At 39.7% G+C, this 23,996-nt stretch overlaps 3 protein-coding genes across 3 annotated transcripts; all 3 read right to left on the reverse strand.

Annotated features, from left to right (window-relative positions):
• Positions 1 to 1,296: 1,296 nt before the first annotated feature.
• LOC311250239 (5-hydroxytryptamine receptor 3A-like) lies at positions 1,297 to 7,000 on the reverse strand. The gene is made up of 10 exons (XM_084341822.1): positions 6,947 to 7,000; positions 6,142 to 6,308; positions 5,026 to 5,070; positions 4,823 to 4,932; positions 3,841 to 4,010; positions 3,579 to 3,730; positions 2,809 to 3,019; positions 2,409 to 2,555; positions 2,017 to 2,084; positions 1,297 to 1,794 (listed from the first exon to the last, which is right to left on the reverse strand). The coding sequence occupies exons 1-10, from the start codon at positions 6,981 to 6,983 to the stop codon at positions 1,558 to 1,560; spliced, it is 1,344 nt and encodes a 447-aa protein (XP_084197948.1). The 5' UTR covers positions 6,984 to 7,000; the 3' UTR covers positions 1,297 to 1,557.
• A 2,479-nt stretch (positions 7,001 to 9,479) lies between these two features.
• On the reverse strand, positions 9,480 to 12,452 carry LOC311250181 (5-hydroxytryptamine receptor 3A-like; the record flags this gene model as incomplete). Its single annotated transcript, XM_084341757.1, has 7 exons — positions 9,480 to 9,722; positions 10,161 to 10,240; positions 10,828 to 10,992; positions 11,096 to 11,306; positions 11,561 to 11,721; positions 11,906 to 12,075; positions 12,421 to 12,452. The coding sequence occupies 7 exons, from the start codon at positions 12,450 to 12,452 to the stop codon at positions 9,480 to 9,482; spliced, it is 1,062 nt and encodes a 353-aa protein (XP_084197883.1).
• Positions 12,453 to 17,639: 5,187 nt separating this feature from the next.
• LOC311250182 (5-hydroxytryptamine receptor 3A-like) lies at positions 17,640 to 23,084 on the reverse strand (the record flags this gene model as incomplete). The annotated part of the gene is made up of 11 exons (XM_084341758.1): positions 17,640 to 17,660; positions 17,971 to 18,123; positions 18,249 to 18,334; positions 19,025 to 19,192; positions 19,301 to 19,511; positions 20,161 to 20,381; positions 20,549 to 20,718; positions 21,147 to 21,256; positions 21,401 to 21,445; positions 22,147 to 22,307; positions 23,045 to 23,084. 11 exons carry the CDS (start codon positions 23,082 to 23,084, stop codon positions 17,640 to 17,642), a joined length of 1,386 nt encoding a protein of 461 aa, XP_084197884.1.
• Positions 23,085 to 23,996: the final 912 nt, after the last annotated feature.

The following is a 23,996-nucleotide window of genomic DNA, read 5'->3' on the forward strand; positions in this document are numbered from 1 at the left end:
CCCATTTTTTTCAGTCACTTGTAAAGCACTTTGATTTGTTTGAAAGGTGCTATATGAATAAAGTTTGACTGATTGATTGATTTAAAAAAATATAAAAACAATATTGCAATTGTGCTCTTAAATATTGTGGGAACCTGTCTACTCAGTGGTTGGATTGATTACAGCACTGTTGTTTAAGACTTAACTAGTTTTAGCCAGGTGTGCCCAACAAACTGGAAACTGAGTGGATATACGGTTAAAAGATAATAATGAAAGCTAATTTTTCCTTTAACCCCTAATGGTATCTGGTGATTCAGTAAAAATTAACAGCCTCAAATTCAGAAGAAAGCCGTTCATAGTGAGGTCTGTGAATTATCCAGAGCTGTGAGGACGAGAGAAACCTTACCTGTGAGGAGGAGCAGAAAGAGGAAGCCGGCAGGAATCATGAGTGTGAGGATCCAGTCTGTGAGAGGTTTGTACAGCAAATGTGCATCTCTGTCGACTTGCTGAAATATAACCTCACACTGGAAGAGGGCTGGGCAAATTCAATGACCAATCCTTGTTTTGTTTTTGTTTTTTTCAGTAATCTAGGCAGTGATTTCCAACCACATGTAGCTGTACTCCAGGGGACACTCTGCAAGGAAGTATGTGGACAGATTTAATGGCTCAGTTAACAAACAGCCCAGTTTTCAGCTGTGGGAGTGCATTTTCCAACCAATATAAGAGGGTTTTTAACAGTGGTGGCTGTTGACTCAAAATGTATTAGTCCATCTCTTATTACTGTCCTTCCCTTCCTCATATCAAGCCCACTGGCTCCAACTGATTGATTCTTGAATTTATAATTAATATAAATAAACCAACAACTGGCCAATGTAGTTTCTATCAGTATTATCTATTATCTATAAGTTTACGTTGGACTATTCTGAGCAGCGGATTGATCCACATTTGGTGCTCAGGAGAGTATTTCCAGCAGCAGGATGTTGTATGTAGGTTTGAAGCAACATAAACTAAAGCGAGGAACAGGAAGAGCTCTTGATTGGTCAGGAGGGAGAGCAGCTTAACGGACTACAGGAGGTTGATGTCATCAGGTCACCATGAAGAGTCAGGATGAAGAGAAACCTCAGTCCTCACAGCTTCATCGAAGCCAAACTGAGGACAACAGAGAGGCCGAGCCTTCAGCCAGCAGCCCAACAATGCAGACAACACTAGAAACTGATGGAGATGACTGTGGAGGATCTGAACCTGCAAGGAACCTCGATTCACACAGCAGATAAATCATTGGCAAAAGTAACCTTTGGATCAGTCAAACACCAGAAATTAATCACTTGCATGCTTTATTTTCTGTATGTTTATTCATGCATCTAGTGGATTCACTGAACATTAGCATTGCACATTGTAATTTTATCACACAACCCGACCAGTGTCGTGGGCTAATACTGAGTATGTGTTAGATACGGTCTGTAGCAGTGTGTAGAACATGCAAACACCACTACTGAAGGACTACATATACCTTTAAAAGTTGTGATGATGCAGGACAGGTCATCAAAAGTGCATTATATGTGTCATTACGAAGCACCATTAGTCTAGTGTGTTATTCCAACTGAGAGACATACAGAGTAAAAACACAATGGCAGCTATGAGATAGAAAGTGAAGAAAACTTTGTTGATTGTTTTAGTCACTCTGGTCCAGTAGCCAGGCTTCCCTTCTCCCTTCCTGCTGTCGAGGAGCAGTGTCAGTGCTCTCACCACCTCCCTCAGCTCGTCTGAGAGCTTTTCAAAGGCCTGGGACTCCTCCATCAGCTGGCTGCTGCTCCTCTGCAGAGGGGTAGGAGATGCTGGTTAACTAGTGTGTTTATGATTTGCATACATTATCTTGTCGTGCATTGACTGAAATGTCAGAGAAGTAAACCTCAAATTCTTAATGAGTAAAACCGAAGCTATTTCCACGGCTAGATAGAGCACTTCAGTGAGAAAACTTGTTTTTTATGTTTATACTTTTAGCTAAACTATCCCTTTAAAGTAAAAAGTAAACCCAACCTTCAGCAGCTCATTTGGCGTTTCATCTGCTGACACATCACAGATGCACGCTGTCCATTTCTTCTTGTCTGGAAGGACACAAAAGACGGTTGCAGCATATTCAAAATTATTATTAAACCAGTATTAGCATTTATCGATGTGCACAATAATAGTAACATTTTAACAGAGTAGCTTCTTTGTCTTTGAAGAGATTGACACATTGGCCTGTTACACTGTGGTGTAAGTTCAAACATGGCTGTATATAGGTGTATATACACACCTTTGGCATTACATTCCCTTAACCTGCTTCCTGCTGACACTATGCACTGCTTCTCCACACGGGGAGAACTGACGGTCATCTACTGGCCGTAGATTTTAACTCCCTCTTCCCTCTTTGCTGCAATGACTCTCACCTCCTTTACAGGTGGCTTCGTCCTGTTTGTTACATTCCTCTTTATCTGTCTCGTTGTCTTGGGAGTCTTTCGCCATTAGGTGCAACACCAAAATTGTCTCCAGGAGGCTCAGCATCATCAAACCAAAAATCCCAATGCAGTAGACCACTAACGAAGAAAGAATAGTTACATGATCAGCTTGGGCTGTTCCTACTCACATGAATTACAGTCAAAAAAGGCCAGACTTTGATTGATGAAGAACTGAAGAAGATTAACATTTGTACAGACATTCATAGTCCCCAGAGGATGAGTCTTACCAATTCAGGATAAAGTTAAATAACGTTGGTGATCCTGGAAAGATATCCAATACTTTTTAATGTGTAAATTAAATTCACATCAGCTAGAGTAGACTCTTCTTTACCTATGAGTGGAATCCTGTCTGAAGAAGAAGGAAGTATTTCATTCAGGATAAGCTGCATCACAGTGACGGCAAGCAGCACTGTGACCTGGAAGCCGAGCTTCTCGCCGCCGCTGTCTGAGATCAGGAAGGAGGCCAAGTCCAGACCCAAGAAGAACAGGATGGGCAGCATGAAGTTGACGATGTAGAGGACCGAACGCCTCTTCATGGAGATCTGTGGAATTATGTGTCACGTGATTGATCGTCCTACTCCTGCACATCTGAGAAAAACTACAGCAACCACATAATACACAGCTCGAAGCAACAGCACAATCAATCGATCTGCTCATAAAAGAGTGGAACATTAGAAGTCAAAATTTGATTTGAGTAAAACAGTTTTGGATGAAAACTATGTATCTCTAGTTATGCTGCAGGGATACTTCGAGAAAAAGGAAAGAAAGAGAAAGAAATTGAAAAGAAATAAGAATAAATAAGAATTAAAGGAAGTGAGGCAAAAAAGAAGGAAAGATATCAGCTTGGTGTGCAAAGGCCTTTTATATCTCCAGAGGGAGGGAGTGGCTCCTCTTCCACGCAGTCTGCCATGTTTCTACTGTGAAATGTCTTTTGATAAAGGTCTGTACTGTGGACAGATCTCAACCTGTCCTGTGAACTTTGAACTTTGAATTTCATACTTTTTTGCTTTGTGTATATTTGCAGGACCTTCTAATTTACAATAATATAAAAGTAGCCACCGTTCTAGCTTCAAACACTGCTCTGTATCCAGTAATACTTACAGTGTAGATCAGCACGTCTTGTTTGAGGCCGAACATGTTGACAGTTTTGTTGGTGACGGTCATGTCGATGAACAGCCACTCGTACTGGGTTCGCATCATTGTGTGTGTGTCCTCTGAAGAGTGGGCATCGTGAACAAGCTGTATTTCATTGACTGGTGTGGGAAATAAAAAACAAGCTGTGAGGTATGTGGTGGTGTCTGTTCACGTGACGAGAAAAGTCCCACAGGAACACATAACAGAAGACGGTAGGTTACAGGCTCACCAGAGTGTACGACAGACTTGAAGGAGAGGTTGCAGCTCTGGATGTCGAAGGGGAATTTGTAAACGTGCATCCTGCAGGTGCTGACCAGCACCTGGTCGTTCTGAACGCTGACTAAACCGTCACTGTGGATGGTGAGAAGAGGACTTGGAGGGGCTTTGTCTTTTTCTGTCCTGTATGAAAACACACAGAGAAACACACATGCAAACATGATACACAGCAAAACATACATATTCTTCTATTCTAGACAAACTTTTAGGCGTAATTTAAATGTCATTTCCTGGAATATTCTCTCAAACTCCCCTCAGGTATGAGACATATGGACACAGAGACCCTACTCGAACAGATTAGTTTGAGTATACAGCTGAAATAATGAGGCTTTTAATTGATAAGTCAGTCGACAGAAAAATAATTGGCAACGATTTTGTTCGAGAAATACTTGTTTATGTCATTTCGATCACAAATGCTTAATATTCTCTTATATATTATATATTCTCAGCCAGTAAGTGTTTGTGTCGGAGGTTGTAGCCTGTTTTGGTTGAGTGTGCAAAGCCGGGAAGCGCCACGTGCCCAAAAACAAAAACACCCCTGTGGAAACGCACAATGACAACCTCCTCTCCTCCACCTCTGCCTCTTCCAGCTGTTGAAGCCAATATTTAGTTTCATGAGTTTTCCTATGAGAGTTTCTGTAGCAGCTTTATTACCCTAAACAGGAAAGTTTGTTAAGAACTGTGACCGACTTCAAATCTTCAAATTCTGCCAATTTGTAAAATAGTTTCCTCTAAATAATCTGCTGTAAATATGCAGCGTTTATTTAACAGTTTTGTAGGAGCGAGAATCCATTTTATCATCATTACTCTTCCAACATTCGAAGCTGAATGCATCAGCAGTAACATGAATCCCTATAACACCAATTACTGTAATTACTGTTGTGACTGCATGTGGTCCTGTGAGTGTCAGTGCATGAATGTACATTCATACATACATTTCTTCAATAGTTATATCTGGCTTCCACAAAACTTCAACAGGAAGGGAAACCGTCTCAATACCGCAAAAGTCATCTGGTTTCCATCGAATGTGTTGATTCTGCCAGCTCTACAGAGGCAAACAAAGGAGACATCGGGAGACGCTGTTAGAAAATAAACGTCTGGGTAAGAACAAAAAGAGTAATTCAACTGCTGAACCCACCGCGATAATCCAAACGTAAGGAATGAACGTCTGGTCGATCTCTCTCTATGAACAAGCAAAGAAATATGCATGAAAATCTTTCCAGCCACAGAACATGACGGCACAACCATCACAGCAAAACTTTCATAAAGCCTCAAACAAAAAAAAAGTCATTAGCATAATCATAAACTTTCTGAAGACAATATTTGTAGGTCAGCTACAGGGGTCATATGATCGAGAAAATCATTGATGCGGAGTGAAGCAACCTGGGTTTTTGCATTTATACTGTTGTGTTGTGCTAAAGCTCGCAAAAAAGATTTTTACTTCTAGGATGACAAGACGCGAGAGGCGGGGACAGTGGAGGCATGCATTTTCACATCTTATTCAGTGAATTGATTATTTTGACCAAACCAAAGGTGATTGTGGAAAGACAAACCAAGACTGTGTTGGTGAGATTTATTTATATTTCGGTTGAGTTAAGTGTGTTTCACGTTGAGTTAATCAGCCAATTAAGTTTATCTTAGTTTGGTAAAAAGGAGAAACTTGAATTCAGAAGGTGTAAGGTTGTATTTTTCTTTTTAGTAAGGAAATTAGAAAAGGATTTCATTTCTTGACAAACTGCGGGGACTATCGGACTGGCACAAAGTGGTATCACAAGACAGGACAAAGACAGGCTTGCTGGTTAGCATGCCAATTTCAGTAGACATCTCTGCAACGTCTTTGGCATAACGTCAACACGTGTTACAAACGTTAGTTAATTTTTTCAATGGTTCCAACCATAACTCTGGCCATATCTCAAAAGTGGCTCCATTAAATGTGACCTATTTTTTTAATAGATCTACGCTGAATGCTGCACAGGTACATAATCTGGTAAATGTTTAGATCCATTTCCGGTAAAATGGCTTTTGTCGAAAAGAATCAAAGGATGCCAGCTTCATAGTTTTCTCAACAACCTTGCAGATGCCACAGATCTCAGTAAGACGCTCAATGCTTTATAAATGCCAAGATTGCAACATCATCTACTGTAGCTCCTTAACATGTTAGCCTGCTATAACTTTCCCCACATTTCATCGACATCTCTTGGAAATTAGCAGATAAATGATACCTAACACAAATATTAAAGCCTTTACAACTTACCACATCTAGGATGGCATACAGCAGCAGTTCCAGGGATACTTTTGTGGCCTGTTTGTGGTCTTTAACAGGCCGGGTCATGAAGAACAGCTCATTGCTTTTGCTCAAGTTCAGGTAGTTTAAAACATCCTGATAACTGCACACTTTCCCAGAGGCCTCTCCATCCACTGCTAAGAACATCAAGACACATTCACCATGAGAAGAAGAAGTAATACAGGATTATACCTCTTCCGAGCCATTATTGTATTAATTTCTGATTATCCACTGCTTCTGAACTGAGCTTTTTAAGTCCGTAATCAAAAACCAGCAGCAGTAATATCCGGTGCTTGTGGTCTCAGATGGACGCTGGCAGGTTGTGTGAGTACCAGCTCATCCACTCAACCACTAAATGATTTTTACAGTCATCTGAGTCTAAATAGGCTCTCCGTTTCAGATCCATCTGCTATATATATATACCACCAAATGCATGCTAATAAAATCACTAACCGGCAGCACTCAGAAATGTGTCTGAAAACCTGACTCACTTGTAGCAACTTAAAGAGGTGTTGGCAACAGCTCTCCCAGGATTTATCAAGCTCATATCCGTCTTTGATTAAATACTTACATGCATTGCACATTTTTTGCTCATAGCTCTAGTCGTGCAGATAGGTTAAATTTCTATTTCTATCCAAATTCAAATGACCTAGATTGATTTTTTTTTGTGGCATGAAGCATAAAAATGTAAAACTTACACTTACACTTACTCTTGATTAGTCACAGGTAGAAATAATTCCAATGAAAGGTCTCTTCAAGACGTGAGAGACTTTACCTGTGAGGAGGAGCAGAACCAGGAAACCAACAAGCATCGTGAGTGAGAATCCAAAGTCTGTACGAGATCCACCCAGCAAATGTGCATCCCTGCACTCTCCTTGCTGTCTAATAATATTACGTTGCAGTAAAAAAATACCATTTCCTCACTCTGGGAAAGGGTTGGGCAAACTGGGTGACCAACCCTTTGTGTTTTTTGTTTTTTTTAAACTGGTGACACGCCGAATACGGGAAACACCAGGAGCCGCTGATGTCTGCCACACTGTGGGCAGATTCATTTTACCGTCACAATAAATGCAATTAACAGCGTGCTTACAATGTTGTTGTTGAGTTAAGCCTGGTAATTAAGACTTAGGCCTCAGGATTAAGACGCCAACCATGAGTAACAAATGTCCCCGAGTCTGGGTAAGGACCCTTGATGCAACTCTGTCTCCCTTGTTTCCTGTCGTTTGACTGCTGATGCTGTTGAGTAAAGGCACAAACTGAATAGCTCGTAGGGATTTGCTCCTAGTGAGAAGGCAACTTCTCTCTTCTATATTTGCAGCCTGTAAATTTGAATGTCTAACCATTGATGCTTTTTAATGCTTTTATCAACAAAAAACTCCTCTCATTTCACAGCAGACGACATAATCCTTGAGATGGCAGTCGTTTGATTGACACTTCATCAGACCAGATACAAGCTTCTATGCCCTCTCTAGAGCCTACAACAGCCAATGAGTGATCATGTAGAAAAGGGACCCACTTCCTCTTCTTTCTCCTCTGATTGATGATGATAATTGATGCATCATGTAACCAATGAAATTCCAAGTGCAGCAATATATAGATTATATCAGTTTTCTAAAGACTAAACTTGGAAATTGCACAAGTTTATGTAAATGTAGTGTAGGCTGTTTGTTTTTGCCAGGTGCCTTGATATTTCCTTAGAAAAGCACGTGTTAAGTACTCATTTTCAATTATATTGTTATTAAATTTGAACCTGGAAGGTGTATTTATAAACGTGGGCCCATTGTATTTTCCAGTTTCTGTGAGCTTGGGGGGAAAAACTTGCTTATAACCTTTTAAAGGAGCCTAAAACTATGTCTGTCCACAAAATGGTTCAATGACAGCTTTTGACAAGAATAGGATAGGTGCTTTAGGATAACTTTACATCAATTTTCAGATGTTTCTACAGGTTAAAGTTTACCATTTTCCACTCACGCAATTAAAATCACCATGTTGGGGGACCATCGTTATGATAAAACCCCATTTATTCAGTTGTTACCCGATCTGTATAATCCACTTCTGTACAGCTGCTCACTATACAACAGTCATACAAAAGAGTAGAACAAGGTTTGTCTCTATTATTTTATTCTGTCGTACAAAGTCTGATATTTCCAGAACCAGACCACATACACCAGAATACATACATAACATCAACATAATTCAGCCTAAATGCAGATGCAGATGTAGAACAACCACATCAAAAGACAAATGAAATTCCTCAAACCAGAGTTATATAAGAGTATATGAGTATATAATATATGCTCAGTATAATGAATGAGCAAACACAAACACACATGATATGAATCTTAAAAGAGCTACACTTTCCTTATTTTTGTTATGTATTTAATGGACATTTTGAACATTGTGCATATTACAAATCAAAGGTATACAGTATATATCACTAGAAGTCCATAATACAACCAGATTAAGCTCATACAGAAAATATGCATTCAGTGTGAAGCACTGAACAACATGTATGTAAGGAGGAAATAAAAATGAAAAGTAAGTAATAATAGTCTGACCTCATTGCTGGATAATGGATTTAAAATTATAGTGATCTTAATTTTAGCAGCCAGTTAGACTAGCTGACAGGCTATCCTCCTTTTGAAGAGACATAGAATGTAATAACGATGTTTCTCCAGCATTCATAAAGCTCATCAAGCAGTCCGTGATGATGATAACTATAGACGTATAATGTGGAGCTGACGCCAGAAGCAAAAGGACGTGCTGTGCCTAAAGCAGAATAGTCACACTACATTGTGTAAGAGGAGAGTTGAGGGTATTACACTTTATTTATAGAGTCTACGGAGTCTCATCTACTCACTAGTCCGTCTTTCCATTCAGACTTCAGTTACAAACTATTCTTACTCTAACTTTACAACCTGCAGATCGATCAATTTATAGAAAACGTGCATAGTAATTGTGTAGTAAGATGCTTAGTGGTGGTGACATCATGTGATCGTCATGCAGTTACAGCCTAACATTAGCTTTTTACTTTTAGAGATTTCATTTATCATGTGTGAATATTATCTTGCTGAACAAAACATGGATGTACTTGTGTTTGCCACAGAGATTATTTTCTGCAATAATCCAAATAATTCCAATTAAAAATTGTCTCAGGAACCAGAGCGATGCTAATTTCAGGGTTGGCCTCCAAAACTAAGTAATCCTTTGCAGCACTCTATTGCACATATACATTGTTCATACATCTGGCCCCAGGTGTGAGCATAGCCTGCTTATATGTGAATGGAAAATTAATCATTATCGTGTTTTTAAACGTCGGCTGGATTGTTCCATTCTGAAAAGATAACAACTAAAAACACACTGGCCACTGTGGCGTAGAAAATGAAGAAAGCTTTGTTGATTCTTTTAGTCACTCTGGTCCAGTAGCCAGCAGGCTTCGCCTCTTGCTTCCTGCTTTTGAGGACCAGAGACAGTGTTTTCTCCACCTCCCTCAGCTCATCTGAGACCTTCTCCAAGGCGTGGGACTCCTCCGTCAGTTGGTTGCTGCTTCCCTGCAGAAGTTGTTAGTGGACTGTTAATTAAGGAGAATATGGACCATGTATGATTGCAAATGTGTGTCCATCACAATGAGAATGAAATGGTCAGTTTATCCAAATATATCAGTTAAATACAACAGGGGGGAATAGACCAGACCGGCACACATGGTTACCTCACAAAACATTAACCACAAACACACTAAAACAGCTCCAAATGTCCCCCCTTTAAAAAAACACCCGATTTTGTCGCCACAGAAACGGCTGAAAATGCCCAAAGGTCACACCTAGAAATGTGGAACAGATTCTATCTATTCTATCTAGATCTATTCTCGACTCACAGTTGTTCCTAACAGTATGTGGAAGTGCGATTCTTTCCCAACAGAGCTTTAGTGCTGGATGACGCCATGCCAGTCTGGTCCGTGTCATTTTTTTTAAGTGAAACCTAACTCTAACCTGTTTGGTCATCAGTTCAGATGGAGTTTCATCAGCAGACTCGTCACGGACACAAACACAGTGGGTCCATTTCTTCTTGTCTGAAAGGATACAGTGAGTTTGACACGAAGACAGTTATGATACAATACAATGATAGGGCGCACACCATTATCCACCTTATTCCGAGCCCCAGTGATACCTTGCGTGAATTATGGGTGCGACCTCCGGTGCATCTTGTCACATTACCAGAACCAGTGTTTTCCATTGTAACAGGACACTAATCTAGGTGTAGGTTTGCAATTTCCTCGAGTGAATGCTATTAACATGATTTTTATTGCTTAGCGATCTAAGCTAAGGCTTTTAAAGTGCCGTCTGTGCGTCAGATCTGTTACAAACACTAGTCCTGCCAAGCACCGAAAAATATCACTCCCCAGTGAACCTCCCCACTGATTTCCACTCTTAAGGCTCATTTATGCTTCTTTTACGTACAAAAAAGACATGTCCATTTCAAATTATATAACCGTCACTACCCACATACTTCAATGTGTCCACAAAAAAGGGTCGCAGGGGGCTGGAGCTGATCCCAGCTGACACTGGGGCAAAGGCAGTCAAATATTAAAGCAGCAGTCACAAACTGAAACAGCAATGGGGGACTGAGTTCAGATCCTGAATCTTTGCTTAATCTCACCTCTAAAACAGTTCTTGAAGCTGACTTTGTCCCCACAGTCCTCACTCAGGCTTTGGTCTTCGTCTGCCTCGTTGTTTTCCAAGTCTTTCCTTATCAGATACATCACAAAAATCGTCTCCAGGAGGCTGAGCATCATGAGACCAAAGATCCCAATACAGAAGGCGGCTAAAGGGGGAAGACTTCATCATTAATGTGGACAAATAACTACACATTGAGTCAACAATACGACCTCTGCAGCCCAGTGAGGACTGACTCTGAGCTTCTTTACCTATCAGTGGAATCCGGTCTGAAGAGGCTGGCAGGATTTCATTCAGAATAAGTTGTAATACGGTGACAGCAAGCAGCACAGTGACTTTGAAGCCGAGCTTCTCGCCACCGCTGTCTGAGATCAGGAAGGAGGCCAAGTCCAGACACAGGAAGAACAGGATGGGCAGCAAGAAGTTGACAATGTAGAGGATAGGACGCCTCTTCATGGTAATCTGTGAGAAAAAAGTCTCATATACTTTTGACAAAGAAAAACTATCAAGTATTGGAGTTTTTTGACTTTCTATATATTTTATTAAGTAAGCATGATTCATGGTTGAGCCTCAACACCCTTGATGAGTCCCTCGTCTGAAATGAAGCATTTTTGACACAATAAAAGTGTTGCTCATCACTTTCCTTTAATGTCTGGAGAATCTTATGTCGCTGACACTGTCACATTTTGTTGTGCAGTGTATCCAGAAATACCCACAGTGTAAATGATCATGCTTTGATTGTAGCCAAAATGGTTGACAGTTTTGTCCATGACTGTCAGGCTGATGAACAGCCACTCGTACTGACTCTGCATCGCCTCATGGGACCACTCTGTGATCTTTGAGGCATCGCGGATGGCTTCAAACTTTATTTCATCATCTGCAGTGGAAGAAAAATGATGCAGAGAGGTGTCTTAACAGGTGAGGGGTAGGGTTTGCATTATATTAGAGAGAAAGTAAACATCTCTATCATATCTCCAAAACTCCACAGCTCACACTAAAACTATCTAGTTGAACAAATATCACTACAGGTAAGTAAGTACAGGTAACGAGTTAAAGTTTACCACAGTGTAAGGCAGACTTGAAAGAGATGTTGCAGCGCTGAATGTCGAAGGGGAATTTGTAAACTTGCATTCTGCAGGTGGTGACCAGCACCTGGTCGTTCCTTAAGTCAACAATTCCTTCATACGTAACACTGATATAAGGACTCGGAGGGGCCTTATCCTTCTCTGTCCTGTATGAGAACAAACACACACACATAGTTGTTTAGACATTTGACTCAAAATTCATATGTTATCCTCATGGTGGCACTAGAGGTGCCTTTCCAATGGACAAAACATGAGCAGCTTTAAAATGGCTATCTCTTTCAGACTTTTGGAAACCAACACACATTAAACGTACAATACATATATGTATGAAATAATATTATTAACTGTTAATTGTTTTGGCATCCAAATGCGTCAGTTTTTGTTTCCTTTCCACACAGTAACACAATGTTCTGTCACCTCCACTGCTGATGGCGTACTGTTTGAGGATTTGACAGGATTACAGCATGCACATACTGTATATTCACACTTACATCTCTTCGATAAATAGATCTGGCTTCCACATTGCTTCAGTAGGAAATACTACATGATTTAGTCCACAGAAATCATTCGGATCCCACAAAATGTGGTGATTCTTCCAGCTCTACACAGGAAAACAAGGGAGGAGATAAGAAAGCAAGGAGGAAGGCGAGAAACACAATGTCAAGATACAATTTAAAGGAAATAATGTGGGTGTTCACTCAAGACAAGACAGGTGAGAATGATCAAAAATGCTGCTGTGTATCTCAGCGATAACTCACCATATAAATCCAAGTGTAAAGAATCAAAGTTTGGTCAACCTCTCGCTACGAGCAAAGCAGAACAGCATGTGTGAAAACCTTTCCAGCAGCACAATTAACATTATCATAATTACTGTAGCTGACCAAACAGACAGCAGAAGAGTCATAAAACAAAACACTGTTCTGGTTTTAATATAAAATTATTATATATTGGATTTATCTTCACTTTCGCCTTTATTCTTCTGAGTAAAGGATCAACAGAGTACCTACAGCGACTACGTTTTTAAAACGATTTAAAACTCACCACATCTAAGATGGCATAGATCACCATTTTGAGGTATACCCATGTCGTCACATTGTAGTGTTTAACAGGCCGGACCATGGTGAACAGCTCATTGTTTTTGGTCAGGTGCAGGTATCTAAACAGATCCTGGTAACTGCAGTTACCCTCAGTGTGCTCCCCATGTACTGCAAAAAATATCAAGACACATTGTCTGTCAAGGTAAAGGGGTACAATTGAGAAATACCGACTTCCATGCTCTTGTTTTTCTTCAGGGCTTTTATGTTTTTCTGCTCTTATGTTACTGTAGGAGCTCTTAATTGCAGAAGGAATGAAGTACATTAGTCTTTGTGGTTTGATATGCTTCATAATTTATTCTCAAACCTTGAAAAGCACCGACTCACAAATATGTGCAGTAATATCCAGTGATTGTGGTCACTGAAAGGCCATTATGGGATGGGCGTTGGCAGGATTGCAGGGTTTTATCGCATTAGGCCACTAATGATTTTAAGATGTGAGCATTTTTGCTGTCATTGAAGTTCAGTGGAGCTCTCTGTTTGAGATCAATCAGCTGCATGTTGTTCAAATCAAGGCCAGGAGAACAATTTTCTACCGACTCAACCCAGGAACAATACCTCAGGTTGGGAGTCTTAACATGAGCTCAGGCCAACCTTTATGCATTTATGACAGATCAAATTTACTTTGTTGAAATACCATTTTTTCAAGTGATATTACTTCTCAAAAAAAGCAAAGTGTCTTCAATTTCAAGGCTTAGTAATTAGATTATAATTACTGTATACTTTTGGGGTGTTTGTTTCCTGAACATACGTTCTCCAGTGCTCTGATTAGACTTCTGTGGATCATCAAGAAGCTCTGGTCGCTCTGTGTAACTCGAGGCGCTTCCACCTGACAGAAAAGAGTATACAGGTCTTTAAATCAAAATTAATTCCATGCACATGCCTCCTGCTCTCCTACACAGTATGAATAACTGTTGATGATCAAGTTTAATGTTAAACTGTAAAATATCATGCCTCCGTTACATATCTTTTGTGATATGTTTGATAACCAAATTTTAAGGGATCGTTGCAAAATGTATGTGCATATCATCCGATACATCGACAGCTGGCATATTGGCATCAGCCCTATCAGTTGGGCTCTACTATATGCAAGCTAAGGTTGACGAGTTAAACTTTATTTGTCTTTTCAAGACGACGAGCTATTTATGTAATTATCACAAAATAACAAGTGTTGGTTTCCTGACATTACAAGATCGTAGTTTTAGATTTCGAGAAACTTATCTTGCTATCTCGGAAAACATTTGTTATTCTGTGATAATGACATTAATAATGTATATAATAATTTGTTTACTGAGATGCCAAGCAAACAAATAAAATTTAACTCACTATCACGAGAAAACGGAGGAAATAATATGTTCAACCCATGACTACTTAGGGCTCCCGTAAATTAATATTCATGCTTTTTAAATGTATTATATTTTACAGTTCTGGTTTTGTTGCGACTCTGAAATCTCTGGAATTTAATATTTGAGTTTGTCAACTGGACGATTAAAAGAGGAGAGCAACACAGAGGATCAGATAAACTTTTCCTGGAATGATAAATGGCAAAACATTTCAGCCAAACTGCTGAACATCTCTCACCTGCACGCATAATACAGAGAATTGTCTCAGCTTACCTGTGAAGAGGAGAAGCAGAACGAGAAAACCTGCAGCCATCATGACAGTGAGAGGTCAGCGCAGACAATGAGCATCCATCCCTCTTCTGTCTGTTTGGTCTGAAGATGTTTGGTTGGAAGCTGTTGCAGCACTAATGTAATGTCCTTGTACAGGAAGAGGGCCGGGCAAATTTACTGACCAACGTTTTTTTTGTTCTCTTTAGTCTAATGCAACTGTGGGCAGATCAATTTTACTATCAAACAAAAGGCAATTTACTTCTCACATCCTCCATTGTGGCTGTTTAGTTTCCCAAGTGAAAAAGTTTAATGCAGGAGCTTTGCCCGAAAGGAGTCTTTTGTCAAGCATGAACAACGATATGTGATCCGTCTTGTGGCCAGAATTCGAAGGTTGCTCAAAAACCATAGGGAGCAGCATATCACCAGTGTAACTGACAAATGCTGCTCTTTGCTAGCTATCCTTGACTGTGGCTAGCAACTGTTAGCTAATAAGCTCAGGGCTCAGTTAGCCGTGGAGCCAGTGGCCCTGCAGTTTGTCTGGACCAGGACCTTGGATCACAGGAGAAGTCACCACGGGCAACAGGGCTCAGCTCAATCAGATTTGGCGGCCTGACATGAGAGTGGGCATGGCTGAACACTGAACTGGGACTGATCACAGAACTCCAAGACCGACTGAGGTCAGACTGACAACAGGAAATACAGTATGGAGGTGATTTACAGCAGCTTTGACCAAGACTATGACTTCAGGGACAACAAGACACGGCAGACGGGGACGGGAGAGGCATTGGGAGAGAAGCAGCAGAGAGTTGGTCATCAGCAGGGGGTGAAAATGGTGTGTAGAGCTGAATATTTTCATATTTTCAGCCAATGCTTCCTCCCAGCTGGTTGAAATCCCCGTACTTGCCTTCATAACTTCTATAATAGATTACTGTAATGCACATTTCTCTGGTCTTCCTAAAACAGCAACAAAAGGTCTCCAATTGGTCCAAAACAAAGCAGCCAGAGTCCTCACACAATCTAAGAAGTTTGATCACTTAACACCCACGCTTATATCTTCGAACACTGTTCCCTGTATATTTGTCTGTGTGAGTGCTTACAAATGTGTGTGCGTTTTTACATTTGATATTGTGTTTTGCTGTTTTTACTGACTTGTAAAGTGCACAGAGACTCTCATGGTTATGTGCACTCAAGATAAATGTTAAATAAAGTTGATCAAATAAAGTTGAGTTGAAGTTGAATTTTAAAGAAAGACATATCCCGACTGTGTTGGTGAGTTTTTTTCATTTATGTCGAGTTTGAATGACGTGTGTTTTATGAATTAACGAGGCAATTAAGCTCGTCTTAGTTTGGTAAAAGAAACATTTGAATTCAAAGGGTGTTCGGTTGTATTTTTCTGTTTAGTAAGGAAATGGAAGTGAGAGTATTTAATTTACTGACATTTTTGAATCTGTTATAGTCATTTATAACTCTATCAGACTATCGCCTCTTACAGGTACAAAGTAGTATTACAGACAGAACAGTTCGAGGCTAGCTGGTTATCATGCTAACTTCAGTTGACATGTCTGCAACACAGTACATACACTAGATGTCTTTGACATAACATCAGCACTGTTGTTTCTTCACATTGTCGATAAAGTTGGTTTATTTTTTTAATGTTTTAAACTAAAATACTGGCCATATCTTTTAAATTTCCCCTTGAATGAACTTACAGAGATACAATGAAAAAGATCAAATAATTTGCTGCCAAGCACGCCAGAAATGTTTAATTACATTGTGTCCCTTAAAAAAAAAGGTGGTCCCCACAATGTACAAAAACAAGAATCAGTGTGTGCATCAGGCGAGACCATTTATTATTTAGATGTTTATTTGTACAATACCAACAGACTGATACATGTTTCAAAGCCAGTACATAACATCCAACAGATCACAGAACTGTTAATTCATCAAATAAATACACCGTGACATAATGTAGTGTAAATCACACAATATTAACTATATTGCATTTCCTCAGAAGAAAACTTGATATAAATATTGAAAGATCGGGACATTTTCAACAAGAATCTAGACAACTGGCAAGTACAACACTTAATGATTTTGCATATTATATGCTACAGACATGTAAATATTAGATGTCATATAAGTGCACTATAATTCTACAATACAAACAGATCAGTGCCATAACTCCATGGTGTATATCGATTAGATGTACTGTAGATGTAGCACAGTGTAAAACATGCAAAAAAAACAGTACCTCAGTAGTTGCAATATACTGACGGACTATATATATAACAGTCAGGTAACATTTCCTCTTCAGTCTGACTAAAACCAAAGTGGGGAAAACACTGATATCATGAGTGCAAATCTTCCAGCAGAGCAAGATGTTAAATAAAAATAAAAACAACTGTTAACCCCATCAGAACCACTGGTTATGATTAGTCCAGGTGGGAACAGGAGTCATCTGGAAAAATCTACTTATAATTTCCCTCATGAGTCCATGTAGTTCTGACAATGCAACTGCTAACAGGTTGTGCTGGTATTGAGTGAAGTAAAGCACTTATGCCTTATTATCCTTGCAAAACATTTAGTCATAGGCAACACAAAGCTTGTACTGGTTTTAACAAAATAAAGTGGGCACGCTCTAGGTTTGTCTTCAAGCATTATTTTTAGGTATTCTTTGGCCGGAGATATATTTGCTTTATACCCACGTTTGTGAACTTGCATATTGAATCTAGTGGATGCATAACATGTACATGCACAAGTGACACTAAAAACAGACGCAGGATACGCGAGGAAGAAATCATGCAAACGTTCGGTCGCAATTTGGTCAGGTTTAGGCAGAAAAAAATACTTGGTTGGGCTTGGGAAAAGAAAGAAAAATTTTGATCAAAATAACTAATGTAAGTGACACAACTCATGTAACGTGCGTGACATCACTTATGTGTTTTGCGTATGTTTACTCACTTATATTTCATACATTAAAATCAAATCACTCTTGACTTGTGGTCACAAACGGGACACAAACTCCTGTCTCCAGAGGGAAACACATGCACAGCATTTCCTAAAATCTTTACATATCGCACTTTAAGTTGCAACGCATTTGTTGGCCACTGTAAATTACTGTAACACCAGTGCAAACCAGGTATGTATTAAGCTCAAGAAGACAGGAGAAAAAAGAAAATGAATGATAACCGGCTGTGGGTAAAGCTAGTCTTAAGAAAATCATATTTTCATTATGCAGCGATGATCATCAAAATACATTTTGCCATTTTAAAAACATAACAATTAAAAACACGAAAATCACTGTTATATAGGTGATAAAGAAGAATTTGTTGACTCTTTTAGCCATTCTGGTCCAGTAGCCGGGCTTCTCCCCTCCCTTGCTGTTGATGAGGAGCTGACACAGTGTTTTCTCCATCTCCCTCAGCTCATGCGAGAGCTTCTCCAAGGTTTGGTACTCCTCGTTCAGCTTGCTGGTGCTGCTGCTGCCCTGCAGAGGTGGTTTAGTAGACCGGTTTATATAAATATTGATCGGCACGTTATCAGTTGAAACATTTGACATTCAGCATTTTGTGCCCATTGTGATGAGAATTTAAAGGGCAACCCAGTTCTAACCTCTTTGGCCACAGGCAGCTGTTCAGATGGAGTCTCGCCATTAGACACATCATAGATACACGCACATCGAGTCCATTTGTTCACCTCTGCAAGGATACGTTTGACACAAGGACGGCTTCAAAATCAAAGAATTAACAAATATGTATGAAATACCAAAATAACTAAAAGAGCAGTTTTTCTGTTATTCAGGGTTCTACCCACCTTTTACTACTTTTACTTTTGTAATTTCAGGTATTTAAGATTTTAAATGGAAAATTACATTTAGGCAATCAAAGTTAAATAAGCCACTGATATTAAGGTAACTCGGACAGCGTTTAAGATGTTTCTGAGATCCTTTATTGACTTCTTTGACAGGAGGGTTCACTCGTGGAGGAAAAACTGAACTGAAGTCATAACACCGCCAAAGATCTTTTCTTTATTTGTTTGGGAAGATGTATTTTTTTTTGCTCGTGACAGGTTTGAGAAACCAAACTGAATTTCTATCTTTTATTTTTTTATTGTTTAATCACTAAGGCGTGGTAGTTTTTGTTGAACTCTGGAGTCTTCCTTTTGGTGAATATTATCTGAACTTGTCTAACCCTAACCTGCAAAAAAGCCGTCAAACAGTTGTTGTAAAAAAACAATCTTTTTTAAAATCAAAAGTCAAATCAAATCATGAATTTGGAGAATTGTAACACTCCTAATTAGGACAAGTGACCACTAAGGAGTCTTAGCTTTACGTACTTAGGCTTGTTTTGAACTTACACACAGGTGGTGCAACTGGCTCCTGGTCTCACCTCTGTGACAGTTGTTGAGCGCTTTTTCCTGTCTGTTGCAGTCCTCACTCCCGCTTTGGTCTCTGTTTGCCTCGTTGTCCTGGGTGTCTCTTTCCATCAGATACATCACGAAAATCGTCTCCAGGAGGCTCAGCAGCATCAGACCAAAAATCCCAATACAGTAGACCGCTGAGCGGGACAAGGAGCTTCATTAATACAGAACAATAGCTAAACATTGAGTCAGTATGTGCTGTTCCTGTTCATCTAAAGTGCAGATCAATAAAGAAACTTCTTTACCTATAAGAGGGATCCTGTTTGACGAGGCTGGCAGAATTTCATTCAGAATAAGCTGTAACACAGTGATAGCGAGCAGCACAGTGACCTTGAAGCTGAGTTTCTCGCCGCCGCTGTCTGAGATCAGGAAGGAGGCCAAGTCCAGACCCAAGAAGAACAGGACGGGCAGCAAGAAGTTGACAATGTAGAGGATGGACCGCCGCTTCATGTTGATCTGTGAAATGTTGTTAAAGGGTCACGTGTAGAGTCAGCACAGTACTGGACAAAAAATATATAAATAACTGCATGAATAACAAGCAGCAGTGTGCATTTTTTTACACAGTACTTTTGTTATGTTGTTGTCACTACAGCAGTGTGACAACAGCGCACATATTTGCACTGGCTGTGGCTGCTGCAGGGGACCTGGCTTTCAGGCTACCAAACACTTTACATATATTTGGTGTTTGACCAGGTGTTTCCTCAGGTTATACTCAGCTGTGTACTTTGCATTGCAAATACTGCAGCGAGTGTTGCTTTGACTCACTGTGACTTGTTGCAGGGTGATGTCCCTTTGTCTCTATAGTTTTACTTTAAAGATGCACTGTCAGGAACCGAAATTTGGCCCCTTTTGATTTAATGCGAATCAGAAGTACCAATTTATTAGGTCGGCACCCCTAAAAATACAGAGTTTGGTACCCAAAACTAGAAAGGACAGAAGGATACAAGAGAGAAAGAAAGAACAGGCAAGATGCAAAGATAAGCAAGGCGAGAAATAAGAAATGCAGATATTAGCAGTATACTGTAGTTTAAAAGTGGGATATTTCCCTCCAAAATGCTAATGAGGACAGTTTTCTTTAAAAATGGCAATACTCAAATAAAGCCACCTCGATCTGTAGGAGATAAAGTGCCCGATGACGCAGTTTCTCTCTGTATCTAGTTATACATACACTGTAAACGATGATGTCTTGGTCCTCTAAATCAGTGGCGTTTCTGGCGGTTACTGTCATGTTGATGAACAGCCATTCGTACTGGGTCCTCATCAACTCACGAGACCACTCTGTGGCCTCTGAAGAGTTGTCGCTCGCCTGGAGACGAATGTCTTTGGCTGAGGTGGGAGATAAAAGAAGAGGTGCTAAGGAAGTACCAGACATACATTGAAATATATTATATATATATGATATGTTTTCCTCATGATGTTAATTTTGGCTAATGCGACAATTAGCTCTTACAAATACAAACACATTTTAGAGTCACAGCTCATCAGGCTCTCACCAGCGTGAATGACAGACTTGAAGGAGAGGTTGCAGCTCTGAGTGTCGAAGGGGAATTTGTAGATGTGCATCCTGCAGGTGCTGACCAGCACCTGGTCGTTCTGGACTTCAACATCACCTTTACTGTTGATGGTGAGATAAGGACTCGGAGGAGCTTTGTCCTTCTCTGTCCTGTATGAGAAATCATGTGAAACACACATGATGGTGATTACTACAGGACATCTTATGAAAATGTAGACTCACAGATGTCCACACAATACCAGTGAACTTTTTTCATTGTTGTGACATGTAAAAATGATCACAGGGTTTCTGCTGAGGGCTTCAAAATAGCAAAAGCATTGAGGCACCCAGATGGAAATAAGGGAGGAAAAACAGGAACATTTGATACTGATGTTGGCTTTTGCATTAGAGTCTGAGAGCCATTATGACAGTCTAGACATCTGAATAATACTCTCTTAATTAGCTGTCAATTTTAAAAAGTCATTATATGCACTGCGCTGTGTGTGTGTGTGTGTGTGTGTGTGTGTGTGTGTGTGTGTGTGTGTGTGTGTGTGTGTGTGTGTGTGTGTGTGTGGTAATGTGGGCACATTTGCACTTACATCTCTTCAATAGTGAGATCTGGTTTCCACAAAACTTCAGTGGGAAGAGAAACATTACTAATTCCACAAAACTGATCTGGATCCCAGGAAATGTATTCATTGCGCCACCTCTACAGACGAAAACAAGGAGTCACAAACGGTAAAAAATAAAATAGATGGTAAATAAAAGGGAAGTGACAGAGTGACACAAATTAACACCGTTTAAAGGACTTTGGAGGCAGGAGATTTGTCAGAGTTCAGTCCTCAAAACTCACCGTGACGGTCCAAACATAAGGAATGAATTTCTGGTCTTTCTCAACCTGTAAACAAAGAAATACACCTGAAAATATTCCAGATACTCTGTGTCAAATCAAACTTTGAAACCTATCATAGAGCGCATACCTCCACACAGACCACTATAGGCTATAAACAGACTACATTGCGGTCGCATGACTTATACGTCACCACCACTGAGCGTCTTACTACACAATTGCACGTTTTTTATAAATTCATGGACCTACAAGTTGTAAAGTTAGAGATAGAATAGTTTGTAACTAAAGTCGGCCTGTAAAGACGGACTAGTAAGTAGATGAGTCTCCGTGTTTGGTGTGATGACGTTTAATGTCCCCGACAATCTCTGTAGTCTCATTTAGCCACTTGTTAGCAACCACCATTTTTAAGACACTTAAGCGCTTTATAATTAAATTGTTGGACATTTAATGAGGTATTTTAAGGCATAGAGCAAAGCGTGTGGTAACCACAGACCTTATTTCAGGCATTTAACTGGAAATCAATTAAGAAAACTCAAAGACTTTGAGACGAGGGAACCAAATGTGCAAAAATGCGAACTGATGTTCGGCATTTCGGATTACAAACTACATCACTCTATTAGGTTGCAACATAAAGAAACATAAGGTCTTAATTTAACTGTGGTTTTGCAGAAACGTAATTTGCTAACATTTATTCTGCCGATTATATCCGGTTGTTTTTAAAAAAAACTGACAATCTGATAATCACTCACCACATCCAGAATGGCGTAGAGCAGAACCTCCAGAGACACCTCCGTGGGCCTTCTGAAGTTTTTAACAGGCCGGGTCATGGAGAACAACTCGCTGTCTTTTTTCAGATTCAGGTGATTTAAAACATCCTGATAACTGCAGTTATCCTCAGTGTTCACCACATCTACAGCAGAAACATCAAGACACGTCCTGTATGACAGAAATCACTCTTGACAGGAAATAAATCAGATTGACTGTACGTGCTCTTAATTACTTATCAGTAGACGAGACAAGACAAACATGGTGGTTTGGTATCCACTGCTTCTGACATCAGTAATCAAACCACGAAAAGCAGCAGCACACAGATCTCTCCAGTAATACCCAGTGATTGTGGTCACTGAAAGGCCATTATGGGATGGGCGTTGGCAGGACTGCAGGGTTTTATCTCACCAGTCCAATAATGATTTTTTTATTTATATATATTTTTGATAGATGTGAGAGTCTGAGGTCATTTAAGTTTAAACATGGATTTCTGTCTGAGAGATACATATTTGCTATATATGCTACCCGAGAAGGCCTGCAAATCTGGGTTTAAAAGCATAATTATGCCAGCAAAAGTTCTCCCAGGACACTTTAATCTGTACCAATATTCCTCTTTTTTAAATTATTGTTTTTAAAAAAAACCTTTTCTTTTCTCATTTCTCCTCCTTTTTCCTTGCTTTTTCTTCTTTTTTACATTTTACAACAAGAAAAAAATCACACGCATTAATCCCTTCAATAAAAACACCAAACAGACTCATGACATTTAAAAAAAAACAGTCAGTTTTTGCCCTTTAAGTTGTCCACGGTAAAAAGGGCAACGCAGTTTGATTTAATTATCAAGCCACAAGAGTGTCCAGGAAATAAGTCATCCAAGCTTACCTGTGAGGAAGAGCAGCAGCAGGACACCAGACAGCATCATGACTGCGATGAGAAAGTGAGAATCCAAAGTCAGTGTGAATCCCTGCCCTCTCTGTAGTGTCTGTAAATATCACCAAGAGCGGTAATGTCGCCACTTCCACATACTGGAAGAGGGCCGGGCAAACTGAATGACCATTTTTATTTTAATACTGGCATTAGTCTGACAGCCATCCGGAGGCTGGTCACTCCCACAGCATCTCTCAGTGATGCAGGAAGGCCCCTGGAGGCAGAAATGGGCTGTAATGATTGTTTAATGGTGAAAATCATTACAGCAATAAACATGTTTCACATAAATCTGACACATCCAGGTGAAAAACACATGAGTCAGTACACTCAAGGGTGACTTTAAGTATTTAAATGTACTTACACTTGAAAAACACATTATGTTTGAATAGAAGTTCCCCTTAAATTCACATGTAATAATTAAGTAAAAACACATAAGTCTGCATTAATTTAAATTAAAAAATGTGCCCTTTTACATTGAACTCATGTCATTCAACTTGATGTAAAATTTTAATGTAATTAAAATGCTTAAAGTCAGTGTTTTAGGCTAGTTATTCTTCCTCAGAGGAGAAATGCAGGTGTTGCAGCAGCACAAGGATGGAAGTGAGTATGGATCGATAGAGAAAAGTCATTAAAAGTTGCGATTAGAAGAATATAAGGTAAAAATACAAATACACATTGCAGTTAACAGAAAGTTAGCAGAATAATCACCTATTTTTATAATGTATGCAGTGAAATTTAATTATGTTGATGCAGATTATTCTTCTACAGTATACTTAACTTGTAGACTTGGGTAATATAGGGTAAAGCGCACCATCTTGTGGCGGCACAAAGACACTGTCAGAGGGTCAAACCTGAGCTTGAACGAAGGTTCCTGATAATCCCTTCACCCCAGACATGGACTCAAATC

The sequence above is a fragment of the Pagrus pagrus genome (assembly GCF_965226575.1).
Source record: "Pagrus pagrus genome assembly, chromosome: 21".
Classification (NCBI taxonomy): domain Eukaryota; kingdom Metazoa; phylum Chordata; class Actinopteri; order Spariformes; family Sparidae; genus Pagrus; species Pagrus pagrus.

What these genes read in the sequence shown, in the direction of transcription:
- LOC311250239 (XM_084341822.1), bottom strand. Translation starts at nt 6,983, where the DNA reads ATGCTTGTTGGTTTCCTGGTTCTGCTCCTCCTCACAG. An exon ending in TGTATGCCATCCTAGATGTG is followed by an intron (nt 5,071 to 6,141) that starts GTAAGTTGTAAA and finishes GCTTGTTCATAG; the next exon opens with AGAGAGATCGACCAGACGTT. An exon ending in AAGACGTGCTGATCTACACT is followed by an intron (nt 3,020 to 3,578) that starts GTAAGTATTACT and finishes ATAATTCCACAG; the next exon opens with ATCTCCATGAAGAGGCGTTC.